This window comes from Salminus brasiliensis, chromosome 18, assembly GCF_030463535.1.
Source record: "Salminus brasiliensis chromosome 18, fSalBra1.hap2, whole genome shotgun sequence".
Taxonomy (NCBI): Eukaryota; Metazoa; Chordata; class Actinopteri; order Characiformes; family Bryconidae; genus Salminus; species Salminus brasiliensis.
Window position 1 is genome coordinate 756,183 of NC_132895.1, and position 22,493 is coordinate 778,675.

Sequence of the window (22,493 nt, forward strand, 5' to 3'; positions counted from 1 at the left end):
GTAATAGACCACTGCGTTGGAATTCTATATGTATATACTATATATTATCATAACAGTGCTGCACATATACTCTCCCTCTTCATCAGATTCTTCTGGACTGTAGATGACTTTCACTCAGGCTGTGTGCTGAATTCGCTCACCGGTCTCAGCTGAAGATCATTGATCTATTAAGCCAATAGTGAAGTCTCTGTATCTCTACATGGGTTTGAGTTGTTGTTCTAGTTTGTATGTCTGTGTTTTAACCTTGGCTTTATCTGCACTTTGTCTATTCGCCTACCTGTGCTGTGACCTATGCCTGCCCTGACGAAGGGTTGGGTAAAAGCTTTAATAAATTCGGTGGATAAGAATGTTTGAGCCCATCCATTACAACACTAAAGGGTCTGTAATTTGGCAGATCAGATAAAAATCCAGTCCAGAGTTCTAATTTGCTTTTGCAGCTTTATTCAAAGAAGAGTCAGACATTTCTTGATACAAAATGAAAGAGAAATGACAAGAAGGAAGGAAATAGAAAACTCGAATTATAAGATGTTTTGATTAAATTAACTAATCAAATCAACAAAAAACAAAATAAATTTAAAGAAAATGGCCTTTAGTTGAGCAAGAGTGGCCTAATGAGTGATCTTCCATCTACCGTCACCTCCATCTACCATCATGTCCATCTACCGTCACTTCCAGCTACAGTCATGTCCAGCTACAGTCACGTCCATCTACCGTCACTTCCAGCTACAGTCATGTCCAGCTACAGTCACGTCCATCTACCGTCACTTCCAGCTACAGTCATGTCCAGCTACCGTCACGTCCATCTACCGTCACCTCCTTTTACCGTAACCTCCATCTACCGTCACCTCCAGCTACCTTCACGTCCATCTACTCTTACTGCACATTAACTGTTTCTGCCATTAAAAACATCAACTTGTTTGCTTCAGGTTTGACCGTTACTGTAGACGTTAATTCTATACATAATTCTATACGCTCAAGCTTACACTTCTCAAACTCTAATAATTTGAGAAGGCATTTGCAAAACAGCTGTTCCTGATTGGACCCTTATTCTAATCACTGCAAATCAATACACACCCATATCTTAATATATGCATATCAAAGCAAATCAAACCATAATCACTCAAAGGAAAGAAGATTAATAGAAAGCTCACAGACAAACTTGGATAAGACAGTGGCATGCAAAAGTTTAGGCACCCTTAGCCTGTCTGTCTGTCACTGTGAAGAGTTAAGTAAGTTAACATTTTAATCAAGATTAGTGTTTGCTTTGTTTTGTACAGTTTTAGAGTGAAAAAGAAAGGAGCACCACGCAAAAGAGTTGAGCTCTCAGACAAGCTCTCAGACTGGAATTAGTTTGTTAGAGCTGTGGCTTGTTCACAGTAATCATTAGGAAAGATAAGGCTAAGCTGATTTCAAAGCTTTATAAATGACTAAGAGTTAATGGAACTGATGGACAGGTGGGGGTCAACTGCTCTTTACAGATGACCTGTTTGACTGCAGGAGACCTTAAAGAAGATTAAGCAGCCTCTGGAGTGGTGGGTCACTGTTCTACTGTACAGAGACACCTGCACTAATACGACCTTCACTGAGAAGTCATCAGAAGAAAACCTTCCCTGTGTCTTCACCAGAAAATCAGCATCAAAAGAGCATCTAAACTTCACAAAGGACGTGTTACTAAGTGACTAACTGACTAAGTAGGGTTCCCAGACTTTTGGCTTTTGACTCTTTTCCTTTTTTTTGTTATTTTAAACAGTAAAAGAAGGAAATTAAAAAAGTAATCACTTTTACATGCTTCTGTAAACCTTACTTTTCTCTTTAATCTTTGGAAACCTTCCATGATTTAAGAAAGCAGTGAAGCCTGTGCTCAAATTAAACCTATATCAGTCATGTTTTTGGAAAGCATCATGCATGAGTAAAAATCAAAAAAAGTTTTTAAATATTACAAAAGTAAAGAGGGAAAAAGTTAAGCCAAGTAGTAGCAATAATATATATATATATATATATAATTGTGAGTTATCAGTAATAATAATAAAACAACCCACCCCACTCTACAATCTGTATATGAGGATAAGTGTCAGAGTGACCACCACTGGTCAATCAATGATTTTAGAGGGCAACACTGTTATCCACGAATGCAGGCTGTAAATAAATGTATGGAGGATCAAGGGATTTGTTCCTGTTTTCAATATCAGCTTCAAGGCGTTTGAGATCTTCCCGAAACTCTGTGATACGGCGGCACTGCACCTCCTCACTGAACAGCTCCTCCTTATACTGTCCGAGCGGGTACTGCAGGAATACACAAGAGAAGTGGAGGGCTCAGGACTTTCCTCTTCACAGGGAAAAACAACAAACACCTACAGTAACAGTAAAGCTCCTGACTGTACTGACTGACTCTACGCTCATAGTGACTGTACCACCCAGTCCGAAGAGCAGGTGAAGAGTGACCGCGACAGAACCACAGTCAAATAGTGAGAGATTTTTTACTTCAACAAACAATGAAGGAGAAACGAATCAATCAATGAGACATCCAAATGAGACACTATATGTCCACATGTTTGTGGACACCCCTTGTAATGTATGCAATCTGCAGCTTTTATTTGCACCCATTGTTGACACAGATGTGCAAATGCACACACAGCTTGTCTAGTCCCTGTAGAGAAGAAGTACTGCCCATAGAATAGGACTCTCTGGAGCAGATAAACATCATGACCCTATTGGCTCCATGCTGCCTAATGCCAGGCGTGGGCTAGAGGGGTATAAAGCCCCCCAGCATTGAGGAGCTGTGGAGCAGTGGAAGAACTGTGCTCTCTGGAATGATGGTGGAGGAGCTCCATCCAGTACTTTTGGGTGAGGATGAGGTGGTGATCATCATCCCACATCCTGACCTCACTTATGTTGCAATCAAATCCTCACAGCAATGTTCCTCCAAAGGCTAGTAGAAAGCCTTCTAAACAAAGTTTTCATGAAGTCTATATATAAATACACTCACATGGTCAGAGGATTTCATGCTCAGCAGGCACAAGACAGCCATCCCATGAATGGTGGTGGTGACATCAGGTAGAGTTTTAAAAATGGTCTCCTCTGTAACTACACCCTTCTTTTGGGGAGGAGGGAGTCTGAGGGAGGTCGGCAGATTGGGCATCCAGCTTCCAAATTCAAACTGAAACAGCAGAGAGATTAGAATCAGCTCCCGTACAGACTTGGATTAAACCCCAGTGAGAAAGAAAGGCCTTCAGAACCTGGCCGTTGTTGACTGCAGCATGCTGAGCAGACACTGTGAAGATCACCATGGTGACGAACTTAACCACCTCTTCCACATTGCTAAAGGACTGGGGAATTCCTGAGGATGGGAGAATTTGCAGAAATGTTGAATACACACAGTTTTATGCAAAAGTTTGGGCACCCTTGGTCAAATGACACAATTTGTCCATGATCTACCTGAACAGACTCAACCTGAAGATATTGGAGTGGCCCTCACACTCCTCTGGACTAACCATCAGAAGACATTTGTGGATAGTCCATAATCCTTTAAACTCCAGCCTAATTTTAGAATTTTTGAAAAGTAATTATTAAGTAGCTTCTACCGCAGTACCTCCTAATTTATTCATTCACCTACTAATTATTCAAAAGTAGTAATTACTCAGTAACTATTAATTATTTAATAAATTCTAGTTTAACAAGTAGTCATTTTTAATTGCCTGCTAATTATGCAGTAACTACAAATAATTCAGAAAGTTTTAAATCAGTACCTATATTTACACAGTCTCTACTACTTATTCAAAAAGTAGTACAAAATATTTTTTTCAAAAGTAAAATATAATTTAGTACTTTAAATTATTATTTAGTACCTACTAATTATGGTTTTGTATTGCAAAGACTTCATCCCCAGATTGTCTGGTCTGATTGTGCAATCTAGGCCAGCTTTTTGATCAGACACATGTTTTTTTTTTGTGTAGCAACAGATTTTTGTGGATTTTTTCCCTATATGAATGAATGGGTTGCAAAGGTTTTGGAACTCTTAAAATGTAACAATGTTACACATACAATAATAACACCCTACCATCAACATGGGGTACACCTGAGCAACCACTTGTGAACCCATAACAACCATATAGAATACAGTAACAACTCCTGTGCAACACCCTAGCAACCCCTGGCAACTTATTGCTTTTTCTTTACTTGAAATTATATGAAATAACACAGCAATCACATCACTACACTGTCACACCCATCTAACAACCACTAAAAAATACCATAGCAACCACCTAGGATACCACAGCAAGCATGTAGCACTTTTCTTAAACTAAGTTAGTCATTATTTAGTATCTACTAATTGAGTATCTACTACTTATTCAGCATTTACCAAATTAATAGGTATTAACTAAATTTAATAAGGATTTACATTTCAGTACCTGCTAATTATTTAGTATCTACTAATTATTCAGAACTAATACATAACTTGTGATTAAGTATGTATCCACATACCAGCCTTTATAGGTAAAAGGGTTAAATAAGCTATGCAAGAATAGCTCTGACCTAGAGGCCAAATATTTCAACTACACAAACTGGAAGACTTTAGTTATAAACGATGATTGAATTGTTTTATTGTTCATGTTATGAAAATAACTGTATATTAGTGTTGACGCACAGTGAAATTACTGTGTTTTATATTGATACATTTTATATTGATACTACTTCTTAACTACGACTTCTTTTGTAAAAACCTGTCATTTTTAACAGAAAACAGTGAAGTTCACTGTAGAATATGAGTATTTTACATGTTCTGTCAGGTGCAGTTAGAAAGTGCATGAAGTCATACCACTCTTTTCATTTCCCAGAAATCCATACTTAAATATGTCACTGATCCATTTCTGTAGCTCTGAGTCTTTCTCCACGTCATCACGACTTTGATAGTAGCATTTTAGCAGTCCTTCAACAAACCTGCAGCATATGGAGATTAAGTGAGCCGACAACAGGTAATCATATTCAGGGCAAAGATCCTGCAGTTTTTCCTGCATCATTCCCACGTATTTGAATTGAATAAACCACACCCACACCTTAACCCTGATCCTAATCCTAACCTTAACCTTAACTCACACCCACACCCTAACCCTGATCCTAATCCTAACCTTAACCTTAACTCACACCCTAACCCTAACCCTAACCCTAACCCTGATCCTAATCCTAACCTTAACCTTAACTCACACCCTAACCCTAACCCTGATCCTAATCCTAACCTTAACCTTAACTCACACCCTAACCCTAACCCTGATCCTAATCCTAACCTTAACCTTAACTCACACCTTAACCCTGATCCTAATCCTAACCTTAACCTTAACCCACACCCTAACCCTAACCCTAACCCTGATCCTAATCCTAACTTCAACCCACAACCTAACTCTAACCCTGATCCTGATCCTGATCCTGATCCTAATCCTAACCTTAACCCACACCCACACCCTAACCCCAACCCTAACCCTAATCCTAATCCTAACCTTAACTTCAACCCAAAACCTAACCCTAACCCTGATCCCTTAATCTTGGTCGAATCCAGTTAGTGTGAGCAGCAGGTCTACAGCAGCTGGTTGAGGATGTTGGGATGGTCTGTATTAGCTGTTAGATGGTCTTTCAGATAGTTAGATGGTCTTTCAGATAGTTAGATGGTTTTTCAGGTGAAGATCTACAGATCTGAACTCTGACTCTCCAAATAAAGTCAAGCTGAATTCAGTACAAGTCTCTGATGATCAGCTGAAAGTTCAGCTGCTGCTCCATCACTGAGATGTTGTTGAGATGTTACTGAGAGTGTTTATTTCATCTAAAAAGACCCACTCCAAATAAAGCCTCACTGCAAACTGTAAATACAGCTGTGATGTAAAGTTCCCATCAGATGCACCTGTGCTGTGTAAACGGCAGGTCTGTTAGCAGAATGTGTGTGTCTTAAAATCTGTACTAATATAGTCTGTAGTCTCCATTACTGTACTTTTGGATGATGTTCCAGAGCCTTAAGCCGTCATCTCTGTAGTAGTAGTTGGGGATCTTCTCCAGACCTCTCTCCTTGATGTTTTCGGGCAGACAGAGAGAGCTGTAGGTCAGGGAGTCAACTGCTTTCGGAAGAAACGTCTTGACTGCATCTTCCTGACCTATAGAAGTGTACTGGGAGGTAGAAATCAGCACAGAGATTCAGTGTTTAACATCATGGACACGGTTTAGCAGGTTTCCACATACTCTTTATCACTCATGGATTTTGTACCTTGTCAAAAATCCCTTTTGGTGCGATCAGCAGTTTTCTGGCCATGATGTTAATCTGGAGTGTGTAGCGAGTGTGGGGCTTGAGGAGCTGAAGGTGAAAAGCAAGGTCATTCATTATAATATAATTTATTCATTATAACATTAAAGCCAACACAAACAGAATTGTCTTCCATTGATGCACATCATCAACACAGACTGCATCCACAAAACAACCTGTTATGTTACTATTAATATCAATATAATATCAATATTTAGTGTAATTCCATATACATTATGGCTTGCTAATAATATATATATATATATATATATATATATATATAAATATAAACACTATCAAAACATTTCTTTTTTGTATATTAGCAAAAACATACGTTTTTTATGCTTGCTTTTATTTATCCTCAGTTTTGATGTACACACAAACACATACTACAACTGTATAATACAATACTTCCTGTATTTAATTTTTTTTATTTAAACTTTAAAAGTCATAAATGGCATGCAACACATAAAGGGTGTTAAAACATTCCCTGATCAACATTTCTCATTAGGAGAATCCTGAAGAAGTGCATTGTTCAATCACCATTAAATGAAAGCTACTAATACACACAAAACTGTTTTGCAGATATTCATACATATTACACTATTCACACTATAGTTCCTGCCCACTGGTGGCACTGTTTTACCGATTACACGCAACACGTCTACCACGTACTTGAAGAATTGAGAAAACAGCAGCACCACAGCTACATTTATGCTGCTTTTCTTCAGCATGGATCTTCTTAAAAGAGAATTAAAGAATATAAGTTTAGTTTTAGGTTTAGGGTAGTATTAGGTTTAGTTGGAGTAGGTTAAGTTCAGTAATCTCATGCTCTTACAGAGTTTGGGTTCAGTCTCTGGTAAGCAGCTTTTCTTAAAACGCTGTAAAAGTCCCACTAATAAAACCTCTCTAAAGTGAGCTTTGTTAAATGACCCCTTGAAGAAGCAAGCAACTGACTTTTGGACAGACAAAATAGTAAAAACTCACTTTTCCTCTTTCTTTAGAGGAATAATTTACATTGTCTCAGATTGTTGGGCTCTAATAGAAAAGACCTCTGAGGGGCTCACCTTGTACAGTGGATGGGCTGAAGGCAGGTTGCGCAGTGTTGCAACAGTGAAAACCTCGGCCAGCAGGTGTGTGCGCAGCAGGTGGAAGTTCAGCTCATGGTCGTGGAATTCTGCGTTCCTCACAAAGATCTTTGCCAAAAGCCAATCCCAGTGGGAGTCAGTGGGGAGAAAGATGGGATTTTGCTCGCTGGGCTGCTGGCTCAACTGTGGGTAACAAGCCATGTTTCCAAACAGAGCTTTAAAAGCTTGATTTGCCTGATTTAATCTAATTTCATTAACATGAAATAACCATAACATTTACACCAGGGCTGCCCGAACATTTATTCTTGCCAACAAGATCACCCACTAAATGTAATGTAATATAATATATATAACTAACCTGTTTAAACCTGTTAAAAAGTCCTGTTCAGAGGTTTCAGTCCCCTAATCCCTTTATTCTACCCCCCGTCTCTCAGCAGTGAGAGGGTTCTACAGTAGAAGCTCCAGATCTCATTAGAACAGATAAAGCAGCTGAACATAAATCCAGTAAAAAGGAGAAACAAGAAAGTAGTGAGATCTTGTAGGTAAGCTAGTCTGAAGAACAGAGCTCGGTTCCTCCAGGGTTCTCCTGGACGCCCCCCAGTCCAGCCAGCACAGCGTGGAGGATGTGTTCACCTCCATCATCTTCATCAGCAGCAGCAGCAGCAGCAGCTCACCTGATTTACCACCAAACCAGGTGTTGATCTGAGGAGAACTCTAAATAATACTAGACTCCATGAGGAGAACTCTGGAACTATGTTCTAATGATGAACACAGGGATGGAGAACCTCCACCACCATTTACATTTACATTCATTGCATTTAGCAGACGCTCTTATCCAGAGCGACTTACAAAGTGCTTTGCTATTTACCCAAGAAAAAAACCTCAGCTAGTTAGAATAGACTAATAATTCAAAAGAAACCTCTAAGCTTAGACATTACTAAACACAAGATAATAAGGCGACCATAGAACTATTCGTCCAAGTACTCTCTGAAGAGGTGGGTCTTCAGTCTGCGTTTGAAGACAGCGAGCGACTCGGCCGTTCGGACACCCAGGGGAAGCTCGTTCCACCACTTTGGTGCCAGGACAGAAAAGAGTCTGGACGCTCGTCTTCCGTGGATCTTAAAGGATGGCGGGTTGAGCCGAGCCGTACTTGAAGCTCGAAGGGTGAGACCGGCTTTTGACCATCAAGTACGGAGGGGCTGGTCCGTTCTTGGCTTTGTAGGCCAGCGTCAGGGTTTTAAATCTGATGCAGGCAGCTACAGGAAGCCAGTGAAGAGAGAATGCAGCAGTGGAGTGACATGGCTAAATTTAGGGACATTGAAGACGACCCGTGCCGCTGCATTCTGGATGAGTTGCAGGGGCCTGATGGTGCGCAGAGGGAGACCAGTCAGAAGAGAGCTGCAGTGGTCAAGTCTGGAAGTGACGAGAGACTGAACAAGCACCTGGGCGACTCTCTAGAGAGGAAGGGTCGAATTCTCCGGATGTTGTACAGAATTCTCCGGATGTTGTACAGGAGAAATCTGCAGGACCGAGTTACCACCACTTTCAGTAGGAGTGATATTATTAGTGTTTATTCTGATATCAGTGATTTACTGAGAAGATAAACACTTACTGACTAGATTTCATAAACCGTAAGCCTAGCTTAGGAATACAAAAGTGGAGAACAGAAAGCAGCCACAAGCCGAGCTTGGGCGATACAAGAATTGAGAATTTCCCCACTGCGGGACTAATAAAGGATTATCTTATCTTACAAAGGGGAAACCAGAACTGACTACTAGAGCAACGCTCTACGTGAACCCAGCAATAACTAGACTACCGGATACCTGAACGAGATTCAGGGCAAGCCCAACCTGAGTGTGCCGTGGATCTGCCTCGTGAGCTAGAGCCACCGGGGACAATGAACTGGATGTGGCGTAACAGAACTGCCTCAAGAACCAGACTTGAAGACAGCATGACCAAGACAAGATGTCAGCTAACAGGATCACGCCACAAACACGTGGAGGTACAATTCACGGCAACTACAGGCTGGAGCGAGGTGCCAGGTCCCAGGTACAACACATGAACACTAAATGAACACAAACGAGGCAGAAGTCCTTATATGGGCCTGTGGGTGGCGACCTGGAGGAGGGTGCAATAATGATGGCCTGACACTATCTACCTTCTTTATTTCTATATTGTTTTATCCTTTTGAAACTAAACCCACAACAAGCCTGACACTTTGACTTCCCTAAACATAAAAGTTCGGGCATCCCTGAACACATTTCAGAGATAACTGAAGTTTCAAAGCATCTTCACTTATTCAGACATAATGATTTAACACATCTAAAGACTTACCTGGATTGCGATCGGTATCAGCTTTTTGTCAGGGGTGCTGAAGAGTAAGCAGAGTGGAGCAGCCAGATACTGCTTCTTTCTGTTGATCGTATTTCCCTCAAACATGTTCAGTCTTTTGTAGTCACAGAGGAAGATGTTTCCATTCTGACAGAACAGAAATGAGAATCACAGCACGCCTGAAAACCACTGGAAACACCCTGGCTTTGGTTCTGCACTCTACCTGCATTTCCTTCTTCAAACAGCTTCCTCCCAAAGATGACTTGACCATGTCGTCCGTGACCGGAAAATGTTTGGGCAGCTCGGAGCAGCGCTCAATCAACATGGGGTTCAGTCCGTTGAGTATCTGATAGCCGAAGAAATCATCTTCCTTCCAGTGCTTCTGGACATAATCTGTGAGAACACGCATGTGAGACCTGGCCTGATCACTGAAGTCAGATTAGATCAGTTTGGACTCATCTCCAACTTTTTAGAAACTCACCAATTCTGGGTTTCGGGTATCTGAGGATTGAGTGAAGTTGTTCAAAATTATGCCATGATTCCGAGCAGGCCATCAAGCTTTCAAGTTCCAGCTCAACCAGTCTAAGAAACACAATGTTAGCTTGTTTTACATGAGATTTGTAAAAAGCCTTAATTATGGATTAGGGAATGAAATGGAACTCACACTCTCACAGCGTTGTACTGCATTTCAATGTTCTTGGTGAATGAGAATTTGACCTCATTTGCCAAATCAGATGCTGAGTCAGCGTAAATGACATAAGGTAACCCAGGCCCATATTTGTGCCATCTGCAGGACAGATATAGTCAGACATGTATATATGGGTTAACGGGCACAACTGGCCTGATTAAGTTTGATTTAATTATTTTCATTTATTTTAACTTTTTTATGTGTTTGCTCTTAAAATGGTCTTCTGGTCTGACATTTGTCTGTGAAAATCAGAAATGATCAGACAAGGTCAAAGATTAATCATGTTCAACAGATTTGTATCCAAACTGTTCCTGTCAATGGAATTGGTCATCTGGTATATGAAAGAAAAACGATAAATAGGCATTATATTTCACTCACTTGAAATTTTGCTGCCTCTCCTTGAGCTCTTGTCTCCTTTGGAAACGGAGAGCAGTGTTTGTTTCCTTTTGTACAAGTGTAGCTACAGACAATGGATTTAAAAAATGTATTACTTATTATACATAAAACATGAGTGCTGTAGAAACAGCTGTGAACATCTGTGAGCTTCTCTGCCCTCCATTCAGGACTTGTACTGCTCAAGAACGCTGCAGACACTACAGAACTAGGTCCACTAAGACTGTCAGACACAGGAACAGCTTTTACCTTCATGCCATCACCATCCTCAATAGCTGATCACCATCATCAGCTACAGGCCATAGATATTACTGATACACTCTTATTATCACTCTTATCCTACAGTTACTGCATTACTGCACCATCACTCATCTCACACGTGTTCACTGCTGTGTAACACAGTATTCATATTATAGTATAGAGCTGCAGACTGCTGTTCTGTGAATAACACTGTAAAGCTCACTGTATAGAAATGTCCTGGTACAGTCTGTGTTTACTGTGTATACTACTGTTACTCTGTGTGTAAATTATATGTAGAGTAGCCGTATATTGTTAAGATTAGAGAGACACTAACAGACGGAAACAAATTCCTTGCAATATGATTGGTAAAACAGGGTAGTGGGTGGGTCTAAGATAATTGAGGTGCTTGTTAACAGAAAGGGAAGCACAGAGTAAAAGCAGCAGCAGGCATCAACGAGGCAAACAGTACCATTAACAGCAGGTCTTGTTGCCTTGTTGGCGTTGGTTATTTGGTAGAAAGTCTTACTGGTAAAATATTTACATTCTACAAAAATCCCCACACCACTTTAAAATAGTGGCAATTACAGGGGCCTATCATTTGATGACCAGTTCTCCATTATTCTGTCCTATAACTGGACTTGCTTTCTTGTACAGTTGCAATCAAAACGATTCAGTAAAAAATCTACAAACTTTCAGTCGATTGCAATAAACCAATAAAACAAGATTGAATTGAATACACAGTAGCACTAAGTACATTACAAATAACAATATTTCTTCAATTTCAGCACAAAATACCACTTCAAAATTTTTCAATTCTTTTCTCACAAGCGTCTTGTGCGAATGTGATGCACAGCTAGACACCAGCTTCTGGCAGCATTGCGGCTTTTTGTAGGAATGTTATTAGTGTTTATTCTAATATTAGTGTTTTAGTGAGTTAATAGGAAATTACTGCCCAGATAAGCAGCATTTCATTCAGATTTTCACAGGGGACTAAAACACATTAAAAGCACATTAAAATACAGGATATCATAAGGAAATTGTATAAATTCTGCATCTTTTGCAATTCTTTTTATAACAACTAATATAAAAACTGTAATGGGGGTGCTCACTTACAGCGGGGTTTGAACCCAGGCCGCCGTGTTGGAGGGCCGGCGCGCTACTAAGTGAGCTACCACGATCACGTGACCAACGGGCCCAAGTGCAGAGTCTTTAATCTTAGAACAGGCAAAATATAAACGAGAAATAAATCACCGGGGACTCGAACCCAGGCCGCCGCGTCACGATACCGACGCTCTGCCGCTTCACCAAAGCGGCAGATCGAAGCGGCCAACAAAAGAAATGTAAAGGGGGAGACGTCGCGCCTAACGCGAAATAAAGGTGGGAAAACAAAGGACGCCAGGGGAGTACTGGCTACCTCTTTAACTCTAGAGGAAACTACAACTGAAGGGCAAAAAGGATCTCCCAAAAGAAACAAGAAAACTGAAAAGTTACAGGGAAGACAGACACCTGCCTTCCTCTGTAACACGAGTGTATGTGTGCAAACACACACACACACACACAGAGACACACACACCAGGGAAGACAGAGACTCCTGCCTTCCTCTGGTACACGAGTGTATGTGTGCTACACGCACACACACACAGACACCGGGAGACAGACTCGGGAGGGACACACACGAAGGAGAGTGACACACACTCAGCCTTCCACTCGAGAAAATACAGGCACACAGACTACCAGAGTCAAAAGATCCAGCAGTGGGGCAACTGGATCTGTGTGCCTATATAGCCTACTGCCCAGGTGTAGGGAATTGGGCTCAATTACTGGCTGGGGTGACTCGAGGCCTCCCCCTGGTGGCAGGGGGAGGCCTTGCCCTAGAGCCACCCCTTACAGGACCCCCCCCCCCCGAGGGGCGGCACCCGACGTCCCTAACCCAGCAGCACGGTCCCGACGAAACGCCCGGATGAGCTCGGGGTCCAGAATGTGGCGGGAGGGCACCCAGGACCGCTCCTCCGGGCCATAACCCTCCCAGTCCACCAGATACTGAAGCCCGCCCCGGACCCGACGGACATCCAGAAGGCGCCTGACCGTGTAGGCCGGCGCACCGCCAACCGTACGCGGGCCCGGCGGATCGACAGGACCCACGGAACACAAGACGGGCTTGAGGCGGGACACGTGAAAGGTGGGGTTCACACGCATCAAAGGGGGAAGGGCAAGGCGGTAGGCCACGGGGTTGACCCGGCGAAGGATCTTGAAGGGGCCGATGTACCGAGGCGCCAACTTGCGGGGAGCACCACGCAAGGGCAGATCCTTAGCCGAAAGCCAAACCCGCTGCCCAGGACGATAGGTCGGAGCTGGCCTTCGCCTCCTGTCCGCATAGCGCTTCTGAGCAGCTACTGCAGACAGGAGGGACCTGCGGGCTTTCTCCCAGGTTCTCCAACAACGCCTGACCATCTGTTCTGCCGACCGAACCCCGGCTCCTGCCTCCTGTCCTGGGAACATGGGCGGAGCGTACCCATACTGGCACTCAAAGGGTGACATTCCCAGGGACGAGTGCCAGAGGGTGTTGTGTGCGTACTCCGCCCAAATCAGTTGGTCAGACCAGGTAGAGGGCGAGGAGGAGGCCAGACAGCGAAGGGTGCGCTCCAGGTCTTGATTGACCCTCTCTGTCTGGCCGTTAGACTGGGGGTGGAAGCCAGATGTGAGGCTGGCCTCTGCCCCCAACAGTCGGCAAAATGCACCCCAGAACCGGCTGGTGAATTGGGGCCCACGGTCTGACACAATGTCGGAGGGGAGTCCGTGAACCCGAACCACCTGGTTGAGTACTAGATCCGCTGTCTCCTTAGCTGACGGCAGCTTTGGGAGAGCCACAAAGCAGCCGGCCTTGGAGAACCTGTCCACAATGACTAGAATCACAGTGTTGCCACGTGATCGGGGTAATCCTGTGATAAAGTCAAGGGACAGGTGGGACCAAGGACGCGTGGGGACAGCCAGAGGGAGCAGCAGACCAGTGGGCCTGGTTCTGGGATCTTTGCATTGGGAGCACACCAAACAGGAAGCTACATGAGCACGCACGTCGCCTTCCATGCCGGGCCACCAGAATCGCCGGCGCAGAAGTTCGAGCGTGCGTGTAGCTCCTGGGTGTGCTGCCTGGGAGGATGCATGGCCCCACTGAAGCACCCGTTCCCTTACAGGCCCGGGTACGTATAGTCGATCCGGGGGGCCACCACCCGGATCAGGGTCAGTGAGGTGGGCCCGTTTGATCGCATCCTCCAGTCCCCATCGGATGGGCGCCACAATCCGGGCCTTGGGGACTATAGTCGTGGGTGTGCTTGATAGAGGAGGGGGCTCCCACTGGCGAGAGAGAGCATCGGGCTTGGTGTTCTTCGAGCCCGGTCGGAACGATAACACAAAATCGAACCGAGTGAAGAACAATCCCCACCTGGCCTGGCGCGGATTAAGACGTTTGGCCTGTTGGATGTAGGCCAAATTCTTGTGATCCGTCCAGACCAGAAAGGGATGTTTTGCTCCCTCAAGCCAGTGCCGCCACTCCTCTAAGGCAAGCTTAACCGCCAATAATTCGCGGTCACCCACATCGTAGTTCCGTTCAGCCGGGGAAAGGCGGTGGGAGAAGTAGGCGCAGGGGTGCAGCTTTTGGCCAGGACCAGACCGCTGGGAGAGAACTGCACCCACGCCTACCTCAGAGGCGTCCACCTCCACGATGAATGGAAGGTCCGGGTCGGGCAACTGGAGAACTGGGGCCGTGGTCAACAGGCGCCTTAGAGCATCGAACGCTTCCTGGGCCTCCGTGGACCAAACGAACCCCCCTGACGTCTTCCTCGTCAAAGTGGTCAAAGGGGCTGCCACGGAGCCAAAATTCCTTACGAACCTTCGGAAGAAGTTGGCAAAACCCAGGAAGCGCTGGACAAGGCGCAGAGAAGTTGGCCTGGGCCAGTTTTCCACGGCCTTGATCTTGGCCGGGTCCATGCGCAGAGTGTTGTGGGACACAACAAAGCCCAAAAAGGAGATTGACTGCGCATGGAACTGTGATTTCTCCAGTTTAATGAACAGGTGGTTCTCCAGGAGCAACTGGAGAACCCGCCGGACGTGGGCGACGTGTTCGTCTACGGATTTACTATAGACAAGAATGTCATCCAAGTAGACGTACACGTACCTGTCCAAAGCCTCCCGGAGGACCTCGTTGATGTACCGTTGGAAGACGGCGGGCGCATTCATCAAACCAAATGGCATGACTAGGTTTTCGTAATGCCCAGACGGAGTGATGAACGCCGTCTTCCACTCATCACCCTCTTTGACCCTGACCAGGTTGTAGGCACTGCGCAGGTCCAGCTTGGTGAAGATGGAGGCCTGCTGCAGTGCCTCAAAGGCTGAGGTCATGAGGGGTAACGGGTAGCGGTCTTTGACCGTTATTTTATTGAGGCCTCTGTAGTCAATACAGGGCCTCAACCCTCCATCCTTCTTCCCCACAAAAAAGAAGCCAGCCCCAGCCGGGGAAGTGGATGGCCGGATGAACCCTAAGGCCAAGGCCTCCTGGACATAGTCCTCCATTGCCTGACGCTCTGGTGCCGACAACGAAAATAGCCTACCCCTGGGGGGGGTGGTGCCAGGGAGGAGGTCAATAGCAATGTCAAAGGGTCTGTGGGGGGGCAGCAGCTGGGCCTGCCGTTTACTAAACACCTCCCGAAGGTCCCAGTACTCCTTTGGGACTCGTGAGGAGTCAAAACCTTCGGGACTGGTGTCAGTACCCACAGTAACCCTAGGAGTCTTGAGGCATGAGGACTGACAGACTGGCCCCCATGCCAAGACAGACCGGGATAGCCAGTCCACATGAGGGTTATGACGCTGGAGCCAAGGGAACCCCAGCACCAACTGCAAGTCAGGAGCACTGATAATGAAGAACACTATCAGCTCGGTGTGAGGACCGACTCGCAGCGTGAGAGGGTGGGTTTGGTGGGACACCACCCCGGGCTCCAGTGACCGACCATCTATGGCTGCTATGGGCATGGGCTCCCTCAAGGGGACCAGCGGCAGAGCCAACTTCCTGGCGAGGCCGGCATCTAAAAAGTTCCCTGCCGCTCCAGAGTCCAGAAAGGCAGGCAGGCGGACCTCAGACAACCCTGACACTAGGGTGGCATTGAGGAACACCCCCTGGGCCCGAGGGAGAACTGTCAGGTCCGTCAGTGGTCTCCCCTCCCCTGGCGGACGTTGGCGTTTCCCGAAGAGTTCGGGGCACGCAGAACGGAGGTGTCCGGAGACCCCACAGTAGAGGCACCTGCCTTCGCGCATGCGGGCCTCGCGCTCCTGCCGTGGCAGGCGAGTGTGCCCCAACTGCATGGGTTGGACACCACTGTCGGGAGGCTCTTCTAACCCCCGAAAAGAGCCTGAGACAGCAGGGGGGCCCTGAGGAGCTCGAGAGGCCTTGCCACTCCGCGCCCTTCGCCTCTCCTCGAGACGGTTACCAACCCGTTGGGCCAACTCAATGAGCCGATCGAGGGAGGCGGGAGGGTCACGGTAGGCCAGCTCATCCTTGAGCTCCTCACTTAGGCCATGGTGGAAAGCCGAGGTGAGAGCGCTGGCATTCCATCCGCTCTCCGCCGATAGCGTGCGGAATTCAATGGCGTAATCAGCCACCGACCTTTTTCCCTGACGCAGGTGCAGGAGGCGGGACCCCGCCTCGTCTCCGCGGACAGGGAGGTCGAAGGTTTGTGACAGAGCCGCCGCAAACCGGGCCGCGGAGGCACATACATCAGGTTGGTACTCCCACACCGGGGTGGCCCAACCTTTGCCTGCTCTAGATCAAATGGCTCTGCTGGGTCCATGTCGTTGGCTGGATCTTTCTGTAATGGGGGTGCTCACTTACAGCGGGGTTTGAACCCAGGCCGCCGTGTTGGAGGGCCGGCGCGCTACTAAGTGAGCTACCACGATCACGTGACCAACGGGCCCAAGTGCAGAGTCTTTAATCTTAGAACAGGCAAAATGGAAACGAGAAATAAATCACCGGGGACTCGAACCCAGGCCGCCGCGTCACGATACCGACGCTCTGCCGCTTCACCAAAGCGGCAGATCGAAGCGGCCAACAAAAGAAATGTAAAGGGGGAGACGTCGCGCCTAACGCGAAATAAAGGTGGGAAAACAAAGGACGCCAGGGGAGTACTGGCTACCTCTTTAACTCTAGAGGAAACTACAACTGAAGGGCAAAAAGGATCTCCCAAAAGAAACAAGAAAACTGAAAAGTTACAGGGAAGACAGACACCTGCCTTCCTCTGTAACACGAGTGTATGTGTGCAAACACACACACACACACACAGAGACACACACACCAGGGAAGACAGAGACTCCTGCCTTCCTCTGGTACACGAGTGTATGTGTGCTACACGCACACACACACAGACACCGGGAGACAGACTCGGGAGGGACACACACGAAGGAGAGTGACACACACTCAGCCTTCCACTCGAGAAAATACAGGCACACAGACTACCAGAGTCAAAAGATCCAGCAGTGGGGCAACTGGATCTGTGTGCCTATATAGCCTACTGCCCAGGTGTAGGGAATTGGGCTCAATTACTGGCTGGGGTGACTCGAGGCCTCCCCCTGGTGGCAGGGGGAGGCCTTGCCCTAGAGCCACCCCTTACAAAAACCTTAAAAGATGGTTCTTCTCAAGTACTGGTTTAAAGAATCAAACTGTTTCCATATGTTATATATATATATATATATATATATATATATATATATATATATATATATATATATATATATATATATATATATAATATCATTTTCATTCAAAGGACGAGTGTAGTGTTCCATTCCTCTTATAAATTGATCATGGATTAGTTAGTTATACTAACCTTTGTCATTCCGGAGATACACAAGAGGCTTTTTGCTGTCCAGCCACTGGTAACATGGGAAGTGGACTTCCTCCTTTTCAGGTGTGGTCACCACGAGTTTGTCACAGTACCACTCCTTCAGGAAATGCTCAAAGCAAGGCTTGGCCTCTAGTTCAACTAGTAGGAGGGTACCAACACTTTCTTCACAGTACACTGTGGATGTGTGCACCTGTAGATAAAGGAAAAAACATAAAAAATAAATAAATGAAAATAATGATAATAAACAACATCAATTCAGTTCAATTCATTTTGGCAGCATCTTTTATTGTGTTTGAACCTTTCTCATTTTTATTGTTGTTTTTAAAGAGCGATGTGGGTGTGTAGTGTCAGAGTTCACCTAAATACCCACTCTAGGACAAAGATTGACACATGCATTATTAGAATAATCATTATTTTATCAAATATATGTTTAGTTATTAATATTTCATATATTCAGATCTGTGATTATTTAACAAATACAACCTTCAGGTGATTAAACCTGAACACTTAAATGTATACACTAGTCACTAGATGGTACTGATAGGACAAATATAAGCATAAGCTTATAAGATAAGCATAAGCATAAGATTTGACCATCTTCCTCTCAGTCAGATTGAGGTCTGAACTGTTGTGCAGTTTGCTTCTCACCTTTAATGATGCAATGTCACCAATCTGCTGTTTTAAAATTAAAAGAACATTATCTAGAACACTTTTCAATTACAGCCCACTAATATTATGTAAGGGGCATAGAAGTAATATGTAGTATGTGGATTTTATTGGGTATCATACAGAATGTTTTAATTAAATCAAATTTATTTGTATGGCTTTTTACAACTGGTTTTGCCACAGAGCAGCTTTACACAATCAGTAATCAGACAAAGACAAGAAATCAACAACATAAGAAGACATAAAAACCTAAGACCCCCAGTGAGCAGCCAAAGACCACCATGTAGGAGAACCTCCCACAGAGCTGGAGGAAGAAACCTTGGGAGGAACCAAGACTCACAAGGGGGACCCGACCTGTCCTCCTCTGATCAGAACTACTGATAAATTATTGATAAAAGTCACCAAACCATCTAAACTGTTGAACTGCTCTGATCATAAATATAATGATGGTCAGAGTGATGAGAGTAATAATGGGTAATAGTGGTGATATTAATAGTGGCAGATAGTTAAGAGTCAATATAGGTTTGAACATGGTCATTAAACAGGTAGCAGTGGTAGGAGGGTGTGCAGCTGGTCTGGCATGGGTGGTGGTGGATTCTGAATCCACTGAACTTCTAAGCATAATTATAGATTACTGCATATACTGCATTTATAAGACTCTCTTCTCCAGAGTTCTTACAGTAGAGCTTCACTGTTTACTGAAGAAGAACCTCAGCTAGTTTAAATTAAATAGACTAAAATTCAGATCCTCTAATCTTAGACTCTACTAAACACAAGTCAATATGCAGACCATAATACTCTACTCTTCACCCAAGTCCTCTCAGAAGAGGAGGGTCTTCAGTCTGGGTTTGAGGACAGCGAGTGTTGGACTCTGCTGTTCGGACACCCAGGGGAAGTTCGTTCCAAAAACAAAACAGTCAGATGATTATTATTATAAGGTAAAAGCTGCTCTACAGAGGAGTACACTTGACATAAAGCTGAGTGTTGATGACACTTAAACATTATAGCACACCTGCTTTATCACAGCTGAACTTCTTTACCTAATAAAATGATCGTAATAATGTTAAAGAATGTTGTCCTTTTAACAGACCGTGTAGATCCACTCTCAGCACTATACTGCAGAGAGGGTAAAGGGCCTTGCTCAAGGGTCCAACAGAGAGCCCAGGAATCGAACCCACAACCCTGTTATCGACATCCCGGTGCTCTAACCGCTGAGCCACCACTGCCCCAGGCTAAGGGACCGGTTGTGTTTTTCATGACAAAAAAAAAGTCTGGCATTCTTGGAGGATCCAGTAGCAGATAATGAAAGTTTTCTTTTTTAGAAAATACCACAATAAAAACCAAGGCAGTCTTCATTCCAAAGAAAAGGACAAGAAGCCCAACTATCAATAAGCATGCAGACTGTCTCCTCACACATAGAGGCCCATGTTTGGGTGATCCACTACAAATTCTAGTCAAAATATGAAATGAAAACCCATTAAGCTCAAAATTTTCATTACTCTACACACTCACTGAAAATAAGGCAAGGTGTCCTGAAGCGAGACAGGACTTGAGGAACTTACCGGTGAAAGTGAAAATGTGTGGAGAACCTGGGGTTTACTGTCACAGACACTGCCAATAAGCCTGATGTAGATGGTCTCCAGAGTGAGAGCGGTGCTGTTGTGAATCTCAACTGTGTATTCACACATGGCTGCTCTGCACGTAAAGATTCAGACGTGTGGGATAACGCTGAAAATAAAGGCATGTTCAGTTATAACTACACTACTGCCAGAATGAAAACAGTCTCAGTTAACTCTAGAACGTTCTCTTCCACTGATCAAAAACCTGCAGAATTCATCTGCAGATGCATTTATGAACTGATTCCAAATTTAATGCCCTGAGGGGCTCTAGTCCAACATAGACTGGTGATTTTAACATATTTTATATATCTTTTAAATGCAGTGAACAAAAAATTCACAGGGATGAAACATTCTATTAATCAACCACAAATACTTTCATTCAGATTAAAAGTGTCATAGGTGTGTGGGGTTCATAAGTGGCTTCTATGATTTACCAAGTGATTACTATGATATTTTAAGTGTTGGTTTTAGTAGCTGGGTGTTAGTAGTATATCTGTATGCAGTAGAAAATCTGTTGCTACATGAAAAATATTTGTCAAATCAAAAAGCTGCATACAAGTTCAAATCATGCAATCAGACCCAAGAATCTGGAGTTGTCTATTGTATATACCTCAAAAACTGCAGGGCGAGTTACGAAGCAAAAATGTGAATAAATAAAGAAAAAATATTAATAATTGGATACAATATAGTTGTAAATTGCTTTGCTACATTTCATTTCTGAAATTATGGACATGGCCAGTTTCTCTAAAACCACCGTCAATCCTCATCACTAAGCATCTGGGTGTGGCCAATCAGAGTAAACTGGGTTTTTGTCATCTGCAGAGTTTATACACTGTAGGGATTTGGGAAGTTTATGATTTTTTTGTTGTTGGGCTGAACAAACCTGAATTACAGCTCTGTAGAACATTTTAAACAAATATCGAAAATCAAATCAAATCAAAGCTTTAACCTAAGAATGATACATTGAGAAGTGCATAGTTACCGTAATGAAGCAACACACACACAAACACAAACACACTCACACAGATCACCTCCGAAATCAAGTGTTAAAGAATTAAACTGACCTGAATCTGCTGGGGGCAGTAAAACCTAGTGCAGACCTCCACTAACACTAGCAGAAGAAAAGAAACAGAAACTGTCCACTATGCCATTTTATGTATTCTCAAGTAGGAGTGGCCAAAAATATCAGTACAGACGTGATTTTTGGTGATTTACTCTGTATTGAAGAGCTATTGTTGTAGAACCACATTATGGCACTTTTTTCATCCAGGGTATGACTGGGTTAGGGTTAGGGTTATCTAAGCTGTTAACAAATCTATGAGATATCCATGGTAGCAGATATACATAACCTTCAAGGGGTTGATAAATCTAAGGCACATTTAGGCACATGTTCTTAACCCTCAGTGAAGAACAGTGTTGCAACTTTTGCCACTTGGAAAGCTCCATAGCTAAAGAAAAGTTACTGCTTAACATCATTCCCAGCACCAGAAGGGTAAAGGATAATCAAGTGTTACTGCATTGAGTAGTAGTCATTCCGGCACTCTGCACATGGGAGATAATCAAAATGGCAACTTTAACTTTAGTGCCTGAAATCTTACTTCAGTTACTTTAGGTTTGATCAGACACTTTGTCAAATGTGAGCTCTGACAGAACATCCCAAGTAATTAAACAGTAAACTCAGTTGCCAGTTGGTAACAACTGTGCACAAGTCACCATCCGGATGTCAGCGTTTTCAAAAAAACCTCTACCCCAAAGAATATTTTAAAAGCCCACCACCCAGGAGGGCATCTTCAAAAACCTATAACATGTAGAGCACTTTCAAAAAACTCAAAACTCGCACAGTTTTCAAAACTGTGTCTTTATGTGAATGGGAGGTGTTGTTCTATAACAGTGTTGGAGTTTACTAGACCTACTTTCATACAATGTCAGTTCAATTAGCTTAGCCTGTAGCATGGGTGTAGCAACATTCTTATTGCACCTCAAAACAGAGCTCCAGATGATTCTAAAATTATTGATTTTCTAGAAGTAATTTCTAATAAAGTTAATATCACAAATACATCATGTGATCAAGTGGTGATCAAATCTCCAGGCAGATAACTTTGCATAAATAAATATAACAGAATATACAGGACACTATTATCTGAGTCACTACTTCACAGAGCAGAGAACGATTTAATTAAACATCTACAAACTACATTGTCAATAGTCTGCAATATGTAAATATGGTCAGATGGGTGTACAGGGTGGTGAGAATTTTTCCTCTATTAGCTGTGGAGGTATTTCCTGGTCTACTTGTCA

The 22,493-nt window shown here is 44.0% G+C and overlaps 1 protein-coding gene across 2 annotated transcripts; it reads right to left on the reverse strand.

Moving 5' to 3' along the window:
• Positions 1–1,885: 1,885 nt before the first annotated feature.
• LOC140539572 (polyunsaturated fatty acid lipoxygenase ALOX15B-like) lies at positions 1,886–21,299 on the reverse strand. 2 transcript variants are annotated; one of them, XM_072662306.1, is made up of 15 exons: positions 21,260–21,299; positions 20,139–20,304; positions 17,893–18,100; positions 10,769–10,850; positions 10,367–10,489; positions 10,184–10,284; positions 9,926–10,095; positions 9,706–9,849; positions 7,351–7,554; positions 6,248–6,334; positions 5,978–6,150; positions 4,817–4,938; positions 3,237–3,337; positions 2,987–3,157; positions 1,886–2,283 (listed from the first exon to the last, which is right to left on the reverse strand). In XM_072662306.1, the coding sequence occupies exons 2-15, from the start codon at positions 20,262–20,264 to the stop codon at positions 2,104–2,106; spliced, it is 1,992 nt and encodes a 663-aa protein (XP_072518407.1). In that variant the 5' UTR covers positions 20,265–20,304; positions 21,260–21,299; the 3' UTR covers positions 1,886–2,103. The 2 variants fall into 2 exon arrangements, with proteins under 2 accessions (XP_072518407.1, XP_072518408.1); XM_072662307.1 differs by having other exon boundaries at positions 20,139–20,266; positions 21,260–21,296.
• Between the last annotated feature and the right edge of the window lie 1,194 nt (positions 21,300–22,493).

Bases quoted from the DNA above. Each gene is read 5' to 3' on its own strand.
- LOC140539572 (XM_072662306.1), bottom strand. From the start codon at position 20,264: ATGTGTGAATACACAGTTGAGATTCACAACAGCACCGCTCTCACTCTG. The intron at 10,285-10,366 runs GTGAGTTCCATT...TGTGTTTCTTAG, and splicing joins CAGTACAACGCTGTGAGAGT to ACTGGTTGAGCTGGAACTTG. The intron at 7,555-9,705 runs GTAAGTCTTTAG...TGTTACCCACAG, and splicing joins TGATACCGATCGCAATCCAG to TTGAGCCAGCAGCCCAGCGA.